This window comes from Monodon monoceros, unplaced genomic scaffold (genome assembly GCF_005190385.1).
Source record: "Monodon monoceros isolate NGI ecotype Baffin Bay Population unplaced genomic scaffold, NGI_Narwhal_1 Super_Scaffold_22, whole genome shotgun sequence".
Classification (NCBI taxonomy): domain Eukaryota; kingdom Metazoa; phylum Chordata; class Mammalia; order Artiodactyla; family Monodontidae; genus Monodon; species Monodon monoceros.
In genome coordinates, this window is record NW_021703779.1 from 104,012,111 (window position 1) to 104,027,134 (window position 15,024).

The following is a 15,024-nucleotide window of genomic DNA, read 5'->3' on the forward strand; positions in this document are numbered from 1 at the left end:
GTCTTGGCAGAAGGCATTCTGATGGGTTTTTGACTGGGGGGTGGTAGTGGGGAGGAGGACAAAGCAGGCCTATCAATCCATTACCATGGCTTCAGTTTCCTTGGGTTAGGGACGCCTTTCACAATGAGGAATGATTCCTGCCTTCTAAGGGAAATTACTGCTGTAATCAGCTTTCTTTCCTGAGCAAATGCTGGTAAAATGGGGCGCCTACCCACCTTCCTTTCCCCCAAAACCTATTATACGGTCTAACAAGCCTTTTGAAAGACCAAATGGAATAGCTAGTAAATGAAGCTGGAAGAAAAATAGAGCAAAAAACACTGCAGCTTCCTGGCTAGGCTTTGATATTTGGGGCTTAAAGACAGCCTCACATTTCAGTTATTAAGCCTTTGATTCCTCAGAGAGAAACTTTAAATGGCCCAGGACTCACTCCCAAGGGAACAGTGACTTTCTTTGGTCAATGATAAAGCTGACTCATTATATCAAGGCTCTTTAATATTAAGGAAGTTCAGTGTCAGCCATTTAGGGAACTCCACATATGGACACACACTAGATGTGTTGGTGAGCTCTGCAGCTAATGGAAGAGCCTCACTCACATCCAATCAGTTCAGAAAATAAGGGATTAATACTGGCCACTGTAGGGGTCCCTGAAGACCCTACTCCAGGGCCAAAGCTGGTGTGTGTTCTGATATGTTGGTTCCTGTGCTTTAAAGGTTGTTAAATATTTTGAACACTGTCTCTGTATGACTGAAAGCCTTATTTAAAACAAACACTTTTTAAAATGGAATTTTCAGGTATAAATTTGCAAGTTGTTTTCTAAACCCTATTTCTGACTTAACATTTTTTTTTAATTATGAAAGATTTCAAATGGTTGACAACTCAGAAAATCATTACACACTGCCATGCATCTACCACCCTAATTTAATAGGTGTTAACATTTGTTTCATATAGCTCTTAAAAAAAAGAGAAAATGTTATGAATACAGCCAAAACCCATGTCTTTATCTCTGTTCCCTTCTCCCTTCCCTCCTCAGAGGTAAGCACTAGTCTGCGGTTAGTGTGATCCCCTTGCATGTTTTTATACATTTTCTACATATGTATATGTCAAAAAATAATATACAGTATGTTTTTATGCTGCAAAAATGTATGTAGGAGATGGATGGTGGTGATGGTTGCACAACAATGTGAATGTACTTAATGCCTCAGAATCGTACACTTAAAAATGGTTAAAATGGGGGAATTCCCCGCTCCAGTGGTTAGGACTCCACGCTTTCACTGCCGGGGCCTGGGTTCAATCTCTGGTTGGGGAACTAAGATCCCGAAAGCTGCAAGGTATAGCCAAAAAAAAAAAGTTAAAATGGTAAATTCTGTTTTGCATATTTTACCACAAAAATATGCTAATGATATCACATCATATATATTCTTTTGCAATTTTCTCTTTCATTCATGCAACCTTATGTTTTGTGACTTAATGTTTTTACACGGGCATCTACTTAATTCATTTTTACTGTTGTATAATATTCCATCATTTGACCAAACCCGACTGACAGATTATTAGGTTGTTTCCATTTTTTATACTGTAATGACAGCGTAGCACATCTCCTTATACACATGTGTACTTGTGACTTTCCATACATTTTTCTTCAGCCAAGCTCCCTTCAGTACCTCTCTCCAAGTATTTTAAAAACATAGTTGCAAGTTTTCCTTTTAGTTGGACAATGTATTTTGCAGGCAAAGAGAATTAAAGTAGGGCTGTGTATATACAATCAACAAAGTTTGACAGAAGAGAATTTGAATACAGTAAAACAATTTTGAAAACAAAATGTTTACTACTAGTCTTGAAAACAATCCAGTTAATATTAGTTTAAAAAATTGTTGGGCTTCCCTGGTGGCGCAGTGGTTGAGAGTCCATCTGCCGATGCAGGGGACACGGGTTCGTGCCCCAGTCTGGGAAGATCCCACATGCCACGGAGCGGCTGGGCCCATGCGCCATGGCTGCTGAGCCTGCGCGTCCGGAGCCTGTGCTCCGCAACAGGAGAGGCCACAACAGTGAGAGGCCCGCGTACCGCAAAAAGCAACAACAAAAAAACAAAACAACAAAAAAAATTATTTACTTATCCTCCTTCTTATCATCATACTTTATTTAGTACTTGATCTGTGCCAAGTACTGGCTTAACCCATATTGTGTCATTTTATCCTCTATAACCCTACAAGGAAGGTAGGAGCACTGTCTCCATCTTACAGATGAGAAAACAGTGGCTCAGAGATGTTAGTAATAAATTCGAACTCATTCTTACCTGCCTGATTCCAAAGTCTCTGGTTTTAACTACTCTAAACACTTCCTAAGTTTTCCAGATTTCACGGGGCCCAAATGGGAAATACAAAGAGTACGATTTAAAGGTCATTGAAAGGCCTGCCCACTTGCCTTAAAAGTACCTTTACTACAGGAAGGCTTTTCTAGAAGGACACAAACTTTAGAGACCTTAAGGACATATATTGCTAAATCTGACCAAATAAAGTTAGAAAACTTCTACACTGTTAAAAGAAATGACAAACTTGGAAAATATTTGCAACACATAGGAGAGACAAAAGGATGCTTTTCTTAATTTTCAAAAGAGAAAGATCAACGGCTCAGTAGAAAAACTGGCAGAGGATATGAAAGTGAGTTTACTGGAAAAGAAATACACATGGTCACAACAGATATGAAATGACACTCCTCTTCACCTAAAATTAAAGAAATTCAAATTAAAGCTACAAGCTATGAGATACCATTTTCCACTGATCAGATGGGCATATATTAAGAGGTTTAATGATACTCAGTGTGGCTGAGGGTATGGGAAAATGGGCATCCTTACACGCTATTGGCGTAAATGTGTTCAATCTTTTGGGAGGGCAATTTGGTAATATCTACTACTGCCGAAAATTAATCCAGTGTATATACTCACAAAAGTGTTCCAAAACACGTGAATTAGGTTGTTCAATGCAGTGCTACACTGATAAAGGATTTAAAAAAAACAACATCAATCAAGAAGCAAATTACTTAATAAATTATGGTATGTCCATATGTTGTAATATCATACATCTCTTAAAAACAGAGGCAGATGTATACATGCTTTTATGGAAAGATCTTCAAGAAATATAATCAAATGAAAGAAGGGGGGTGAAGAGTAATGTATATGATATGATTCCTTTTATGTAAGAGAAAAATACATATAGAGGTCTCAAAGGAATCGCAAGAAACTGTTAACACTGGTTACCTTAGAGAGAGGGACTGGGGTGTGTGTGTTTGTGGTAAAGAAGCCTAGAATTTTCTTTCTGTGCTTTTCTACAGAGTTCTGACTTCCAAACCACAGACATATATTACTTCCATATTTTTATCTTTCAATATCAACGGGGCTTATCTAGATGGTGAGATTATAGGCCATTTTAATTTGTATTCTTTATATTTCTCTTTCTTAAAAACTAATAAATATAATTAAAATGTCTTTTACTACGGGCCTGCCAGGATGCCTTCAAGGTCTTCCACTGAGCTTTTTTCCTTGGCTGATGGTATAGCCCCTCCAGCAGGTCTCCAGTAACATGCTCAGATGAGAGCAACCCATTGGCAACCATCAGTACTATGAGACCCTTTCTGGAGAGCTGTCATTTATGAAAGCAAAGAGACCTGGGTCCTCAGAGGTCGGTCATAGGACAGGACAGAATGTGTGTGTGTTTTAAAATAATATGCTTTGTCTTTTGTTGCATTATAAAAATAACAAATGCTCAGAAAATTAAAGAGAACAAAGGCAAATCACTCAAAATTCCTTATGCAGCAATTATCATCGCTAACATTTACTTTATTTATTTTATTTTATTTAAAAAAATTTTTGGCCATGCCGCACAGCATGTTGGCTCTTAGTTCCCCGACCAGGGATTGAACCCACGCCCCCTGTATTGGAAGCGTGGAGTCTTAACCACTGGACTGCCAGGAAAGTCCCATTGCTAACATTTAGATAAACTTCCTCTCAATTTCTTTTCTCTGTACATATATACCACCCCTGCCCCCTTACATAGTTTTGTATCCTGAACTTTCCACTGAGTATTATTTTGTGAGTATTTTCCTTATACCTGCAGGTTTGGGGGCTATCGGAATGGTCTGTTCTGGGTGCAGACAATGAGGGGAGTGCATTTTTGATAGGAATATTAAAAACAATAATAAAACTGATGAATAACAGGACTGTGTTTACTATCCCCATTCACTGGAAATTGTTAACAACGCCAGGATAAAATATTCTTCACACTGTCCAGTCTCCCTGTAGCATACATCACTGTATGCCCACACAGCTCTGACTAGGGGAGAGGGAAGGGAAAGGCTGGATTTCTATCTCGGGAAGACAGGCTGAGGGCTGCAGGGAGGGGGCTCAGAGTTAGCCAGGGGAGTCCTTGAAAGAGGGAATGAAGAGGTGACATTTCAAACAGCCTCTCCTTTACTGCTAGTTTGTTGCTTAGTTAGATTCAGTTCACTTGAGAATCTGCTTGACTTAAAAAAAAAAACTTAGCAGTTGTCTTGTGTGCATATAACTTAAGTCATTAGTACCTTCAAAATGCTGGTCTAAATACCCTCTGTTGTGCCATCTCTAATCCTTGGTCTGAAATGGCCAAAAAACGCAATTAATTGATCAATTATAAAATAAAAATGGGCTTCCTGACTCCATTTCCAGCTGTGTTTTAGCCTGTGATGATGTTAAAATAATGGATTCCCTTAGTTATCTAGGTTTGCTGCATGTTGTCTGAGTTTTACACTCTACTAATTCATCCAGTATGGCTGGAGGATCAATGAAGCTAAAAACATCTTCTGATGACTCAGCAAAGCATGCTAGACTCACCAGGAAATGACTTCCTCATTTCTTTGATTTTACAGTCAGCTCCATGCATTTGGTAAACTTGAAATTACTGGGCCATCTTGTACTGATGGTGGAGCAATATGGGGCCATGATCAAAGCTTTAGCTCTAATACAGTTTCATGTTTTAGAACCTTAAAAACAAACATTTTGCATTGAAAGAAATTTCCTAATTAACTTCTGAAGAATTTGTACACTAAAACATCTTACCCTGCTGGAGAAGACTGATAGAGCAAACGTACTACCTTCTGCTGAAGAGAAACTGTATTTAGAAGGAACTTGCTATTCTCATAAAACTTGTAATAGGAAGAAGTGAATCAAATTCCTTAATTACCATTTTATGGTTGGTAAAAGGGCAAATTACATGCCATCCATTTCTAAACTTCTAAATGTCTCTGGTGCTTTTAATTAAAGCTGCCATCTAGAAACTACTAAAGCAATTTTACGCAATTAGCTATTTATAGGTTACCATAATACACCACTCAAAATATGATTTTAGTGATTTGCAGTCTGTTAGTGTGTGATCCCTGTCATTTTTGTTTGATGGAGAGGGGGTTCTTTTTTTAATCAGCTGAGGTGATGTGACACTGACGAGCTGTGATAAGGAAAGTTTTGGGGGCTAGTGATCTCAAATAAAAAGAGGAAGAATCATAATCCCATTCTGTCTGTCCTGATTTGTAGGGGTTGAAGTTTCATTCTAGACAATACTGCAGAGAAGTATATCACCGTCATTCTCCCATCTCTCTCCACTTTGCTGCCCTTCTGCCCGATACCTAGCACTGCCCTTCCTCATGCTACCTGGAGTAGTTGCCACCTTGGCTTGTCCCCCTCCAGTGATCTCATCTCTCCAAACACATCCATCCTGTGCTCCATGTCCTTAAAGCCCCCATAAAGTGTTTTAATGAGGAATTAATGTGCTGCTCTCCTAGGCATTATCCTGCATTCAACACTGAAGTTCACATCTGAAGAAAACCCTCATGGAATGAATTTAATGGTAGGCTGCTAAGGGAATTATTTTGGTTACATGGGTCTTGGTGGGGGGGCTCCTCAAAATACAACATGTTGGAAAGACCCAGCACTAGAATTACTGCATCTCAAGGTCGGGAGGGATCAGCTAATCAAATCACATGTAATACTCGAATCCCACCCTACCTTGACTCCTGCTCCTTTTGTGGCACCATTCTACCCTAGAAATGACCAAGTCTCCTTGGACAATTTGGAACTTGCCTCCTTTAAAAGTAACTTGTTCCACGCTTGGGTCACTATTATAAGCAGCATTAGTATTAGCAACCAAACAGCAAGCCTGATCATAATGGCAGGTAACACTTAATGTGTACACCCCACAGGCTGGGCACTGTGCTTTACAATGCACTTCACCTGCATTACCAAACACTCTCATGTAGGCACTATTACTCTTATTCTAACTTCATAGATGAGGAAGCTGAAGCTCAGGGAAGTTAGGTGACTTACACAAGGTCACACATTTAATGAGTGGTGGATCTGGAATTTGCATCCAGTTGTTTGACTCCAGAACCTGGGCACTTATCTCTCATGGTATTTGGCCTCTAAAGTATTATCTGTTTGCTAGAATGCTATACATGCATGAAAATTAAAATAAATGCAGAAGAAAAAGTCATTTAATGATGTATTTGTGGCTTTATAAAACCTGAATGAACTTAACACAAGTTCCGCCGTATTAACCATGGATGTGACCTGGACCAATTAGCCAAGGCTAGATGTAAGTGCCTTCCTTTTGCCTGACTTCTCCACCAAAAGCTTATGGCTTTAGGATTGTGACAGAAAAGGCAGAAAGGTTCTCAGATTCCAGCTGCTGACATAATGTAAGATCTAAATCTTTTGACTATTCATAAGCAGATGCATTAGACCAATTGTGCAAATAACAAGTTAAGCTCTCATTCTGGTTGCATCACAGGTACTAAGTCATCAGGTGTAGCTACCGTAAACTGAGAGACCAATAACATAGTTTAGGAAGGAAATACCCAGGAGTGGAAACAGCACAGGATCACTGAGTAATAAGGAACAAATATTTTGCCTGAATTCTAAGGCTTTGCCAAACATATTTTTCTCAAGATGCCTCTGATTCTAGGACAAGGATGTGGGAGGAAAGTTCTCACAAGAAATGTCTTGACACTGAGCTGGGAATTTGGCATGGGTGGTAGAATGTTGATCTTACCCAAAAAGCTGACCTCACTAAGTGGGTTTCCGAACCATTCTCACATACCTCAAGGCCTAACTGTACTTCCTCATTTTTAGCAGAATAGACGCACTTCTCTAGAACACTGAGGCTATCAGAATGGAGTACCATCAACTTTCTAGCACCTTCTATCTACAAAGTTCTCAGCCTTACACCTACACATTATCTTAGGATGGTCTCTGCAATCTCCCCTCCCATTCAAGGCCTGCTCCAGTTTCCTCAAGATCTGGTTTCATCATTTATCCTCTGTCTCCTGCATCTTTCCATTTACCTATCATCATTGCCATGTCTCCCACAGAAAAAGCCTCCCCTGAGCGCCTTGTTCTCTTACTACTTATCACTCTGTCTTTCACATCCAAGCCTCTCAGAAGAATGATCTTCACTAATCATATTTACTTCCTCACCTCTCACTGGCTCATCAAATGCCTGAAATCCGGCTTCCACCTCTACCACCATTCAGACCACCAAAGGCAGGGTCACCAATGAGCTCCTCGTTGCCTCATCCAATGGCTACAAATGTGTGACATCTGATATTGTTTTTCACACCTTCTTGAAACAAAGGATTCCCTTGGCTTCCTGGATACCAAGCTTTCTTTGTTCACTTCCTTTTCTTGTGAAGATTTCCTCTCTGTCTCTTTCATTAGATGCTCTTCCATTGCCTACCCTATAAATATCAGCATTCCCTATGATTTCTTTACCCCAGCCTTGCTCCTGTGCATTTACCCTGTCACAAAAAAATCTATCAAGAATGCATCCATCAAGTGATCATGTCACTTTCCTGCTTCAAATCTTTTGCCTACAGGACAAAATGCAAACTTCTGATTCTGGCCCTGCTCCTATTACCCTCAAATATGTTTACTTTAATAATACTGGATTATTTATAGTTTCCCAAATATACCATTCATTTTACTCGTGCTGCAGCTTGCCTGTAATTTTGGTGAGGGCTGGCCCTGGTGCCAATCCAAATGGTTACGTCACCATAATGGATCATGTACTAAAGGAATTTAGGAAAAGTCTTACTGCACCTTAGTTGCATAGTAGAACCAAAAGAACATTCTCATGTGTGTTTGTTCACTATACTCTCTCCCTCATAGATACCAGTTACATGAACAAGATGTCACTGATGAGAGTTTTACCATCTTTCCACTAACCCCAAGTTTAGCCTTTCAAAATAGCATTTAGATACCAGGGGAATCAGCAGAGCTTCAGGATGCGCCTCGGATAGATCTGGGTAGGGACAAAAACAGATTGCTTTTGTCTAGACTTTATCATACCCAGCTTTCTTAATTGCCAATGAAGTTAAAGGAACTCCTGTGTGATTAGTGTCATGAACAACCTAAAAACACTTTCGGAAGCCATCAAGATTTAAGGATCATTTCCCTCCTTGGGAGTGGCTCCAGGGCTGTTTGCATTTCTGGGGATACTGCCCAATTCCTGCTGAGTTCTGAGGTCAGTTATGCTTAAAGATGCACATGAAAATAGAAATATACTCCTTGGTGAGGTCCAAGAAAACCAAATTAAGTCATTGATTAATTTCATCCTGTCCAGTCGCTCCTTCACCCTCTGTAGCTACTTAAAAAAAATAAATGTATTCAGCTTGTCACAAATTTTATTTTATATCTCCACCTAGTAGCTTTCACATTCTGCTTAAGTACTTGGTCATCTATTACATGACTCATTAGTTTGAGTTCTCTGTAGAATTAAAGAACGTTGCAGTAAAAATAATAAATGGAGCCTAAGTTTCAACTACATCAGCCATGCATGTTTTAAAAGCATCTTGCAAAGTCAGTTCAAACTCATATACAATGCCAGGGATTAGCACACCATCAACTTCTTTGCTAAACTTTTTTCCTTGCCCCATTACATTGAAGTACTGATGAGTAAAATGGCAAATGTTTCTCTTTACTGGGATTCAAATCAAAGTGTGTAAAACTGGATCAGATAAAGACTTCTTCCCAGGAGAAGTACCCAGGGGCTATCTTATATAAAACTCTATTCAGGGGTACTTCCATTTTTCCTTTAAACACACTTTTTAGCTACCAGTTGCAGTCAGTTTAATGAAGTTAAGGTTTCCTGACTCCATCTCTTAAGAAAAAGTTGAAGTCGCTAACTGCAGAATCTTCCAAAGAGATGTGACAATGCTTCCTGGAGATTTATTTGAACAATTCCATTTACAGATTATGCAAATGCTATGGAGTGCACTATGGGTATACTATCGGGTCAGAAAAATCGGAGGAATAGTTTTAATAGGAAAAGGAAACTGGACTGAAAGTCATTCATCTTCCAAATAAAAATATTTTGTTTTCACTGAATACATGTCATTAGATTGAAAAGCATTTTCCACTATTTCCTACCCTCCTAGAGAAGCCAACAGAGATCATGGATTTTAGCTGAAGGGAAGGCTACCTCGCCCCCCACCCCACCTCATGGGTTTTGGAGTCAGGTAGACCTGGTTTGAATTCCAGTGTTATCTGTAAACTGTCTGACCCTAGATAAATTTCTTAAGGTACCTGAGCCTCTATCTCCTCATCTTTACAATGGGGATAATACTATTTACCTTGTGAATTGTGAAGATTAGAGATACCCTGTGTAAAATATCGAACACAGTGTACAGCACACAGTAGACACTAAGTAAGTTAGAGCTATGGTTATTTTAATATATTAGAGCTGGGAGGGAGATCATCCCAAGCCCTTCAGTTTACAACTGAGCAATCTCAGGACCCAGTGTATATATGACTAGTCCAATGTAACAAAACTAGTCAATGGCATCATTAAGTCTATTTCAGCGTTCAGGGAGGTACGGTGACTTTCCAAGAAACAGTGGCATTACATGGATGGAACACGAAAGCCTAGGCTCCCTAACCCAATATTCATCACAATTTGCCGCCATTTCTCAAAAAAAAAAATCCCATGGCTTCTGACCTTTTTTTTTTTTTTTTTCTGACCTTTTGCTGACTGGTTTTAATCCCATTTGATAATTTATTCCAATGTTAGGACAAATGATCTCAAAAGCAAATTTTATTTCATCCTATTTTTAGAATAGAGTCAGAAAATAAATTAGCTGTCTTGCAGATTAACATTTATTTGACTTACCTTGCATAATTAAGGACATGCTGGAAAGCCTGCCTGTAATTGCAATATGTTGCTTGTTAAAGTCTTAGAGCGAGCTCTCTTTCCTAACCTAGAAATGATACTCCCTAGATGTACATTTCCATTTCTACTGATCTACAGCTTTTCTTTATTAGCTTCTAGGTGGAGAGAAAAATCAAACCTCTCCTTCAAGAAATCCATTAAACATTTGCTGTCTTCTAAGGGGGAGGGATGAAGGAGTTGATGTTCATGGTAGCTGTAAAGCCAAAAAACAAACAAACTGGGCTTTCTTGAGAGAGAAAGAACCTGCAGGAGAACCTCAAAGACATAATTAGCAATTAGCAATACTCTCCTCTCAATATGCCCACCGTGCCCTGATGACTTCCTGCATATTTCCTTCCTCTACGGAAGTCTACGAAATTGCCCTGCAGCATTCCATATAATGAGAACCTCACTTCTGATTCACTGCCAAGGGTAAGTGCTGTCTAGATTCAGCGTGGAGATAGGTGCCCTAGCTAGGCACCTCAGTGTTCTGACCAGCATTCTGAGTGATTTCGAAGATCACTAACAGGGTCCTCAAACACTGTGAATATGGTTGGAGGAGGTGTGATGGACACTTAGTGTGAGTCACACATTCCCTCCCTTTAAACATCCTCATTCACTCACTGGATCAGAGCAGATGTTGCCAACAGCAGCTTTAGTACATTATGTGAAAGCTGTCCTGGATGGATTAGACATTCAGCTGTCTGAAGACTGGGCCAGCTGTTCTTAGGGCCCCTTACTGCTTTGGGATGAATACTGTACCAGATTACTGTAAAAGCCACACTCAGATAGAAGGTTGCGTAAGTCAAGCCAAAGGAAAATGCGCTACTAGCTATGACAAGAAGAAAAACTTAGTTTAATGTTAACTTTAATAGATATATAAATTTTGACACTCTCATTACTGACGTTTCCAGAGTTCATGTAAATCCTGCTCATCAGGACTCTATTATTGCTGCTTTCCAAGCCAAAAAAAAAAAAAGCAGAGCTGCAGTGAACCAATTATTTGCTTTATTTGGAAAAGCTGACATTCATCCTCTGTGTGGCAGGTTGAATGTAGTAGGTGAGATGAGTGGTTTTCACACCAGCAGCAACTCAGGAGGGTGTCAATTTCAGGCACAATACAAGCTTGAGTCCTCCCTATTTCTCATGCAGAAATCCTTATAATACCTGTAAGCGTTTTAAACCTGTGTAAAAGGTGGGACCCAGCCTGACGTATTTCCTTGAAAGATGAGCTGATTATATGTTGCACCTGAGTTATGCATTCACTCTTCAAATATTTATTGTGGACCTACTATGTGTAAGGATGGAGCACAGGTACAAGAGGAAAAAAGAAACATTCCCAAACACTTTACCATGATACTTATGGGTGGGGACGCTTATGTTCCCTTAGGGAAAAACGGTCATCCCCTTTAAGTGCCATTGAAATTCCTCTTAGGAATACTTGGGTATGGATAAGAGTTACCTAGTTGGTCAATTACACAAGAAGCATGTGTAGTGGATCTCACACTGTGCAAGATATTGCTGAGGAGGTGGGGAAGAGTCAAAAGAAATATTAGATGTAGTTTCTCATCTCAAGCAGCTCACTTTGGTAATAAAAAACACTCCATTCATGAAAGGACTGGAAAGTAAAAGAAGGCAAAATATAATCAGGTGCTAATTGGGTAGTGGAGACACTCTTAAAGAAATTCAGATTTAATGGGCTGGGTTAGCCAGAGGGGCTTTATGAAAGACACATGCCTTGAGTATGGCGTTGAAGAAAGGGACGGCTTTAAACTCCGACTGTAGTTGAAATTTAATCCCCATACGGCAAATGTCAAATAGCTAAAGAGTAACCTCTTAATATTTGAAATAGTAAGTTGACCATCTAACAAATTAAACACATTGACCTCACTATATTTTTCAGCATGGAAAGGTGTTCATAATACATTATGTATGAAAAGCAGATTACAGAACAGCATTCTATAATATGATTCCATTATTAGAGAATAAAATATATGATATGCATAGAAAAAAGTCTAGAAGGATATACACTAAAATGTTAACAGTGGTTTTCTAGATGTGGTAGGATTATGCGTGACCTCAATTAAAAACATTTTTTGTGTTCTCTCTTTTCTAATTTTTCTGCAACAATTGTGTATTATTTGTGTAATAGTCAAAAAGAAAAAACACATTGGGTTCTTAAAACCCACTACAATGAATACTTCATAAAACCTGCTGAAATAAAAGCACACATACACACATCTTGGAGAAGGAACAGAGAAGAATGATTAAATAATTAAGGAGATAGGGTGGATGATATATGACGACAGATTTAAAAGTTGACTATCCTTCAGCTTAGTGGCCTAAGATGGGAATATGATCCAAGTCTATAAAATCATGAAGCTGACTGGGAGAACACGTTTATTTACAAATCCCAGGCAACAGAATTGAGGGTTGGCCCTTTAAGGTTGAGAAGCTGAGTTTAGAAAAAAATAACAGTAAGGCTGAGCTCTCACAGAAGGCCAAAAAAAAAAAAAAAAAAAAGGAATTTGTTATACTAGGGGTGATATAAATTGAAAATATAAATAGCTTCAAGAATGATTTAGATAAATTAATGGAAGATAGGTTCATTAAAGGTTGGTTGTTAAGGAAAAGCCAGGAGTGTCTAAAGTCTGTGAGGTACTCAATATATTTGAAAGCGGTAGAAGGTGGCACAGACCTGATCCCCAAACCAGTGCAGGCCACAGTGCTAAAGCCTTCCTCCTGGAGGCTCTTTGCTGGCCAGGAGTTAACCCTTTAGTTGTTGGACTATTGGGAGTTTCCAGGAAGGAGATCATGGGGAGAGGCTGGGGTGTCCGGGAGGCAGAGGGTTCTGGGCTTTAACTATTTATCAACCAGAAAAGAAGCATTCCAATATTTTAATAACAGTTATGACTATACTAATGCATATTGGCTAAAAATTAGTCCTGGGTGTGCCTATCTTCCGAGATAGACTTCAGAGATGATGTCTGTCAGAGGTACATTGGGACGAATGGACTACAGTGTGATAACAATTTAGGATTCTGCGAAGTCAAATGAAACCTTTCGATAACCAAAGGATTTTTTATTTTTACCTCGAGGGCTGTTCAGTGAAGCTTCCGATGCTCTCCCTCCATCTCCACAGTGACTCTGGTCAAAGGGAAGGCACTGATCTCCTGTTCCTGCCACCACTTCAAAATTCTTGGACAAGTCTTTTGTTTCCACAAGAGATCTCAACTTGTAGACTTTTCGGGTATTGGTGTCTGATAGATAAAGTGATTCAGACACAGGGTCCATAGCCAGATAGTATTTGTGAGCAGGACTTGTGCTAAGGAAGAGAAAAGTAAAGTTATTCAAAGCAATTTGTTCAGCATACACTCCCTGGGGTCTGCCTTTTGTCACAAATGGAAAATTCTCTTAAGAGATAAAAGAATTAATGTATCTTCCTTATGTACCGAGGCGATAGGTACCTCTTTGTTTTTCTAGTAATGGGTCTGGGATTAAAAAATAATTCAGTGCGTACTGCTAACCTGTAATGTTCCTGATATTCCAATACCGTCCATTTGGGGGTAGAGAAAGAAGCAGAAGATAGAAAATCCCAGGAGATCCTTTTTCTCATACATACCTTTCATACCCCCCTCAGTTCTCCAATTACCTACTAGATGACTGCCTGGATGTCTAAGTTACCTCAAACTCAACAAATCCAAAACAGAAGTTATTCTCTTCCTGCCTTCCCCATCCTTCAAAAACCTACTTCCTGTCTTCTGGGCTTCCTGCCTCACTTGCAGTCACTACTGTCCTCCCAGGGTCCCGTTGGAAATTGAAAGGCATGTACAAAAAGTGAGGAGTGTGTCTTAGGGAGGGCTGTGCTGGAGATACTCTTCCACTCCAAGCTTCCTTTTGTTAGCTGACCACCGTACTTCTCTAATACACTTTTTCTTTTTCAGGACATAATAGAAGTGATCGTATTTGACCTTGTTTTGGTTATAATTACAATCATCCATACCTCCAAAAGGTGACACTCAAGTTACCTTGATTGGATTTTGGTATTCCTGAAACTCCTCAGTTACATATTTTAAATAGGATCTTGTGTTATTTTTATCTGCATACATGGCTGAGCTCATTCATTAGTTTTGACTATTCCTAATATCATTTTTCCAATAGCTGCAGGAACTTTGGTTTGGGGGACATTTTGCTTGAACTTAAGGTTTATGTACTGCTGATATCATCCAAGCTCCCAACATGGAAGTCTAACCCTTACTCTCTCCTTTTCTCTCCACATTGTGCCTAATTGTGCCTGAAAACAAGCTTTCAGAAGCTTTGTCCCTCCTGCTATCACATTAGTTCTAACTCTTATCATCTGTGGCCTGGAATATTTTCTATAGTCCTGCCCACAGGAGGTGTTTTTGAAATCTTAAATCCATTTTTCCCCCATACTGACTCCAGGGTTATTCTGATCATTTGGTTCCCATCTTTAAAAACTGTACAAACTTTTAAATGTTCCTTAGTGTGGTGCACATTCCTTTCTTCACTTAGTAATTAATTCTCTTTAACCTTTTAAGGCTTTACTCAGGCATCATCTTCTGAAGAAAGCCTTCCGGAAATGTCTAGGCTTGGTTATTTGCACTATGCTTACCTCTATTCTCGGGGATCACACATCATATTACTTTTTAAAAAATGTATTGGTATGCCCCAGTAAACCATGAGAGCTTGGAGGAGAGTAATCTTGTCTTATCTCTAACGTGCTCACTGCACAGCACTCTGCCTCACACCCAATGGTCCAAGCCAGAAACCAGAAGCCGTT

At 39.4% G+C, this 15,024-nt stretch overlaps 1 protein-coding gene across 3 annotated transcripts in view; it reads right to left on the reverse strand.

Annotated features, from left to right (window-relative positions):
• The window catches only part of TENM1 (teneurin transmembrane protein 1), a 569,984-nt gene that overhangs the window by 87,044 nt on the left and 467,916 nt on the right, over window positions 1-15,024 (reverse strand). For all 3 annotated transcript variants that reach the window (XM_029240586.1, XM_029240585.1, XM_029240587.1), the window contains one exon: window positions 13,316-13,548. In XM_029240586.1, coding sequence (XP_029096419.1) covers window positions 13,316-13,548 — 233 coding nt within the window. The remainder of the gene's footprint in view (window positions 1-13,315; window positions 13,549-15,024) is intronic.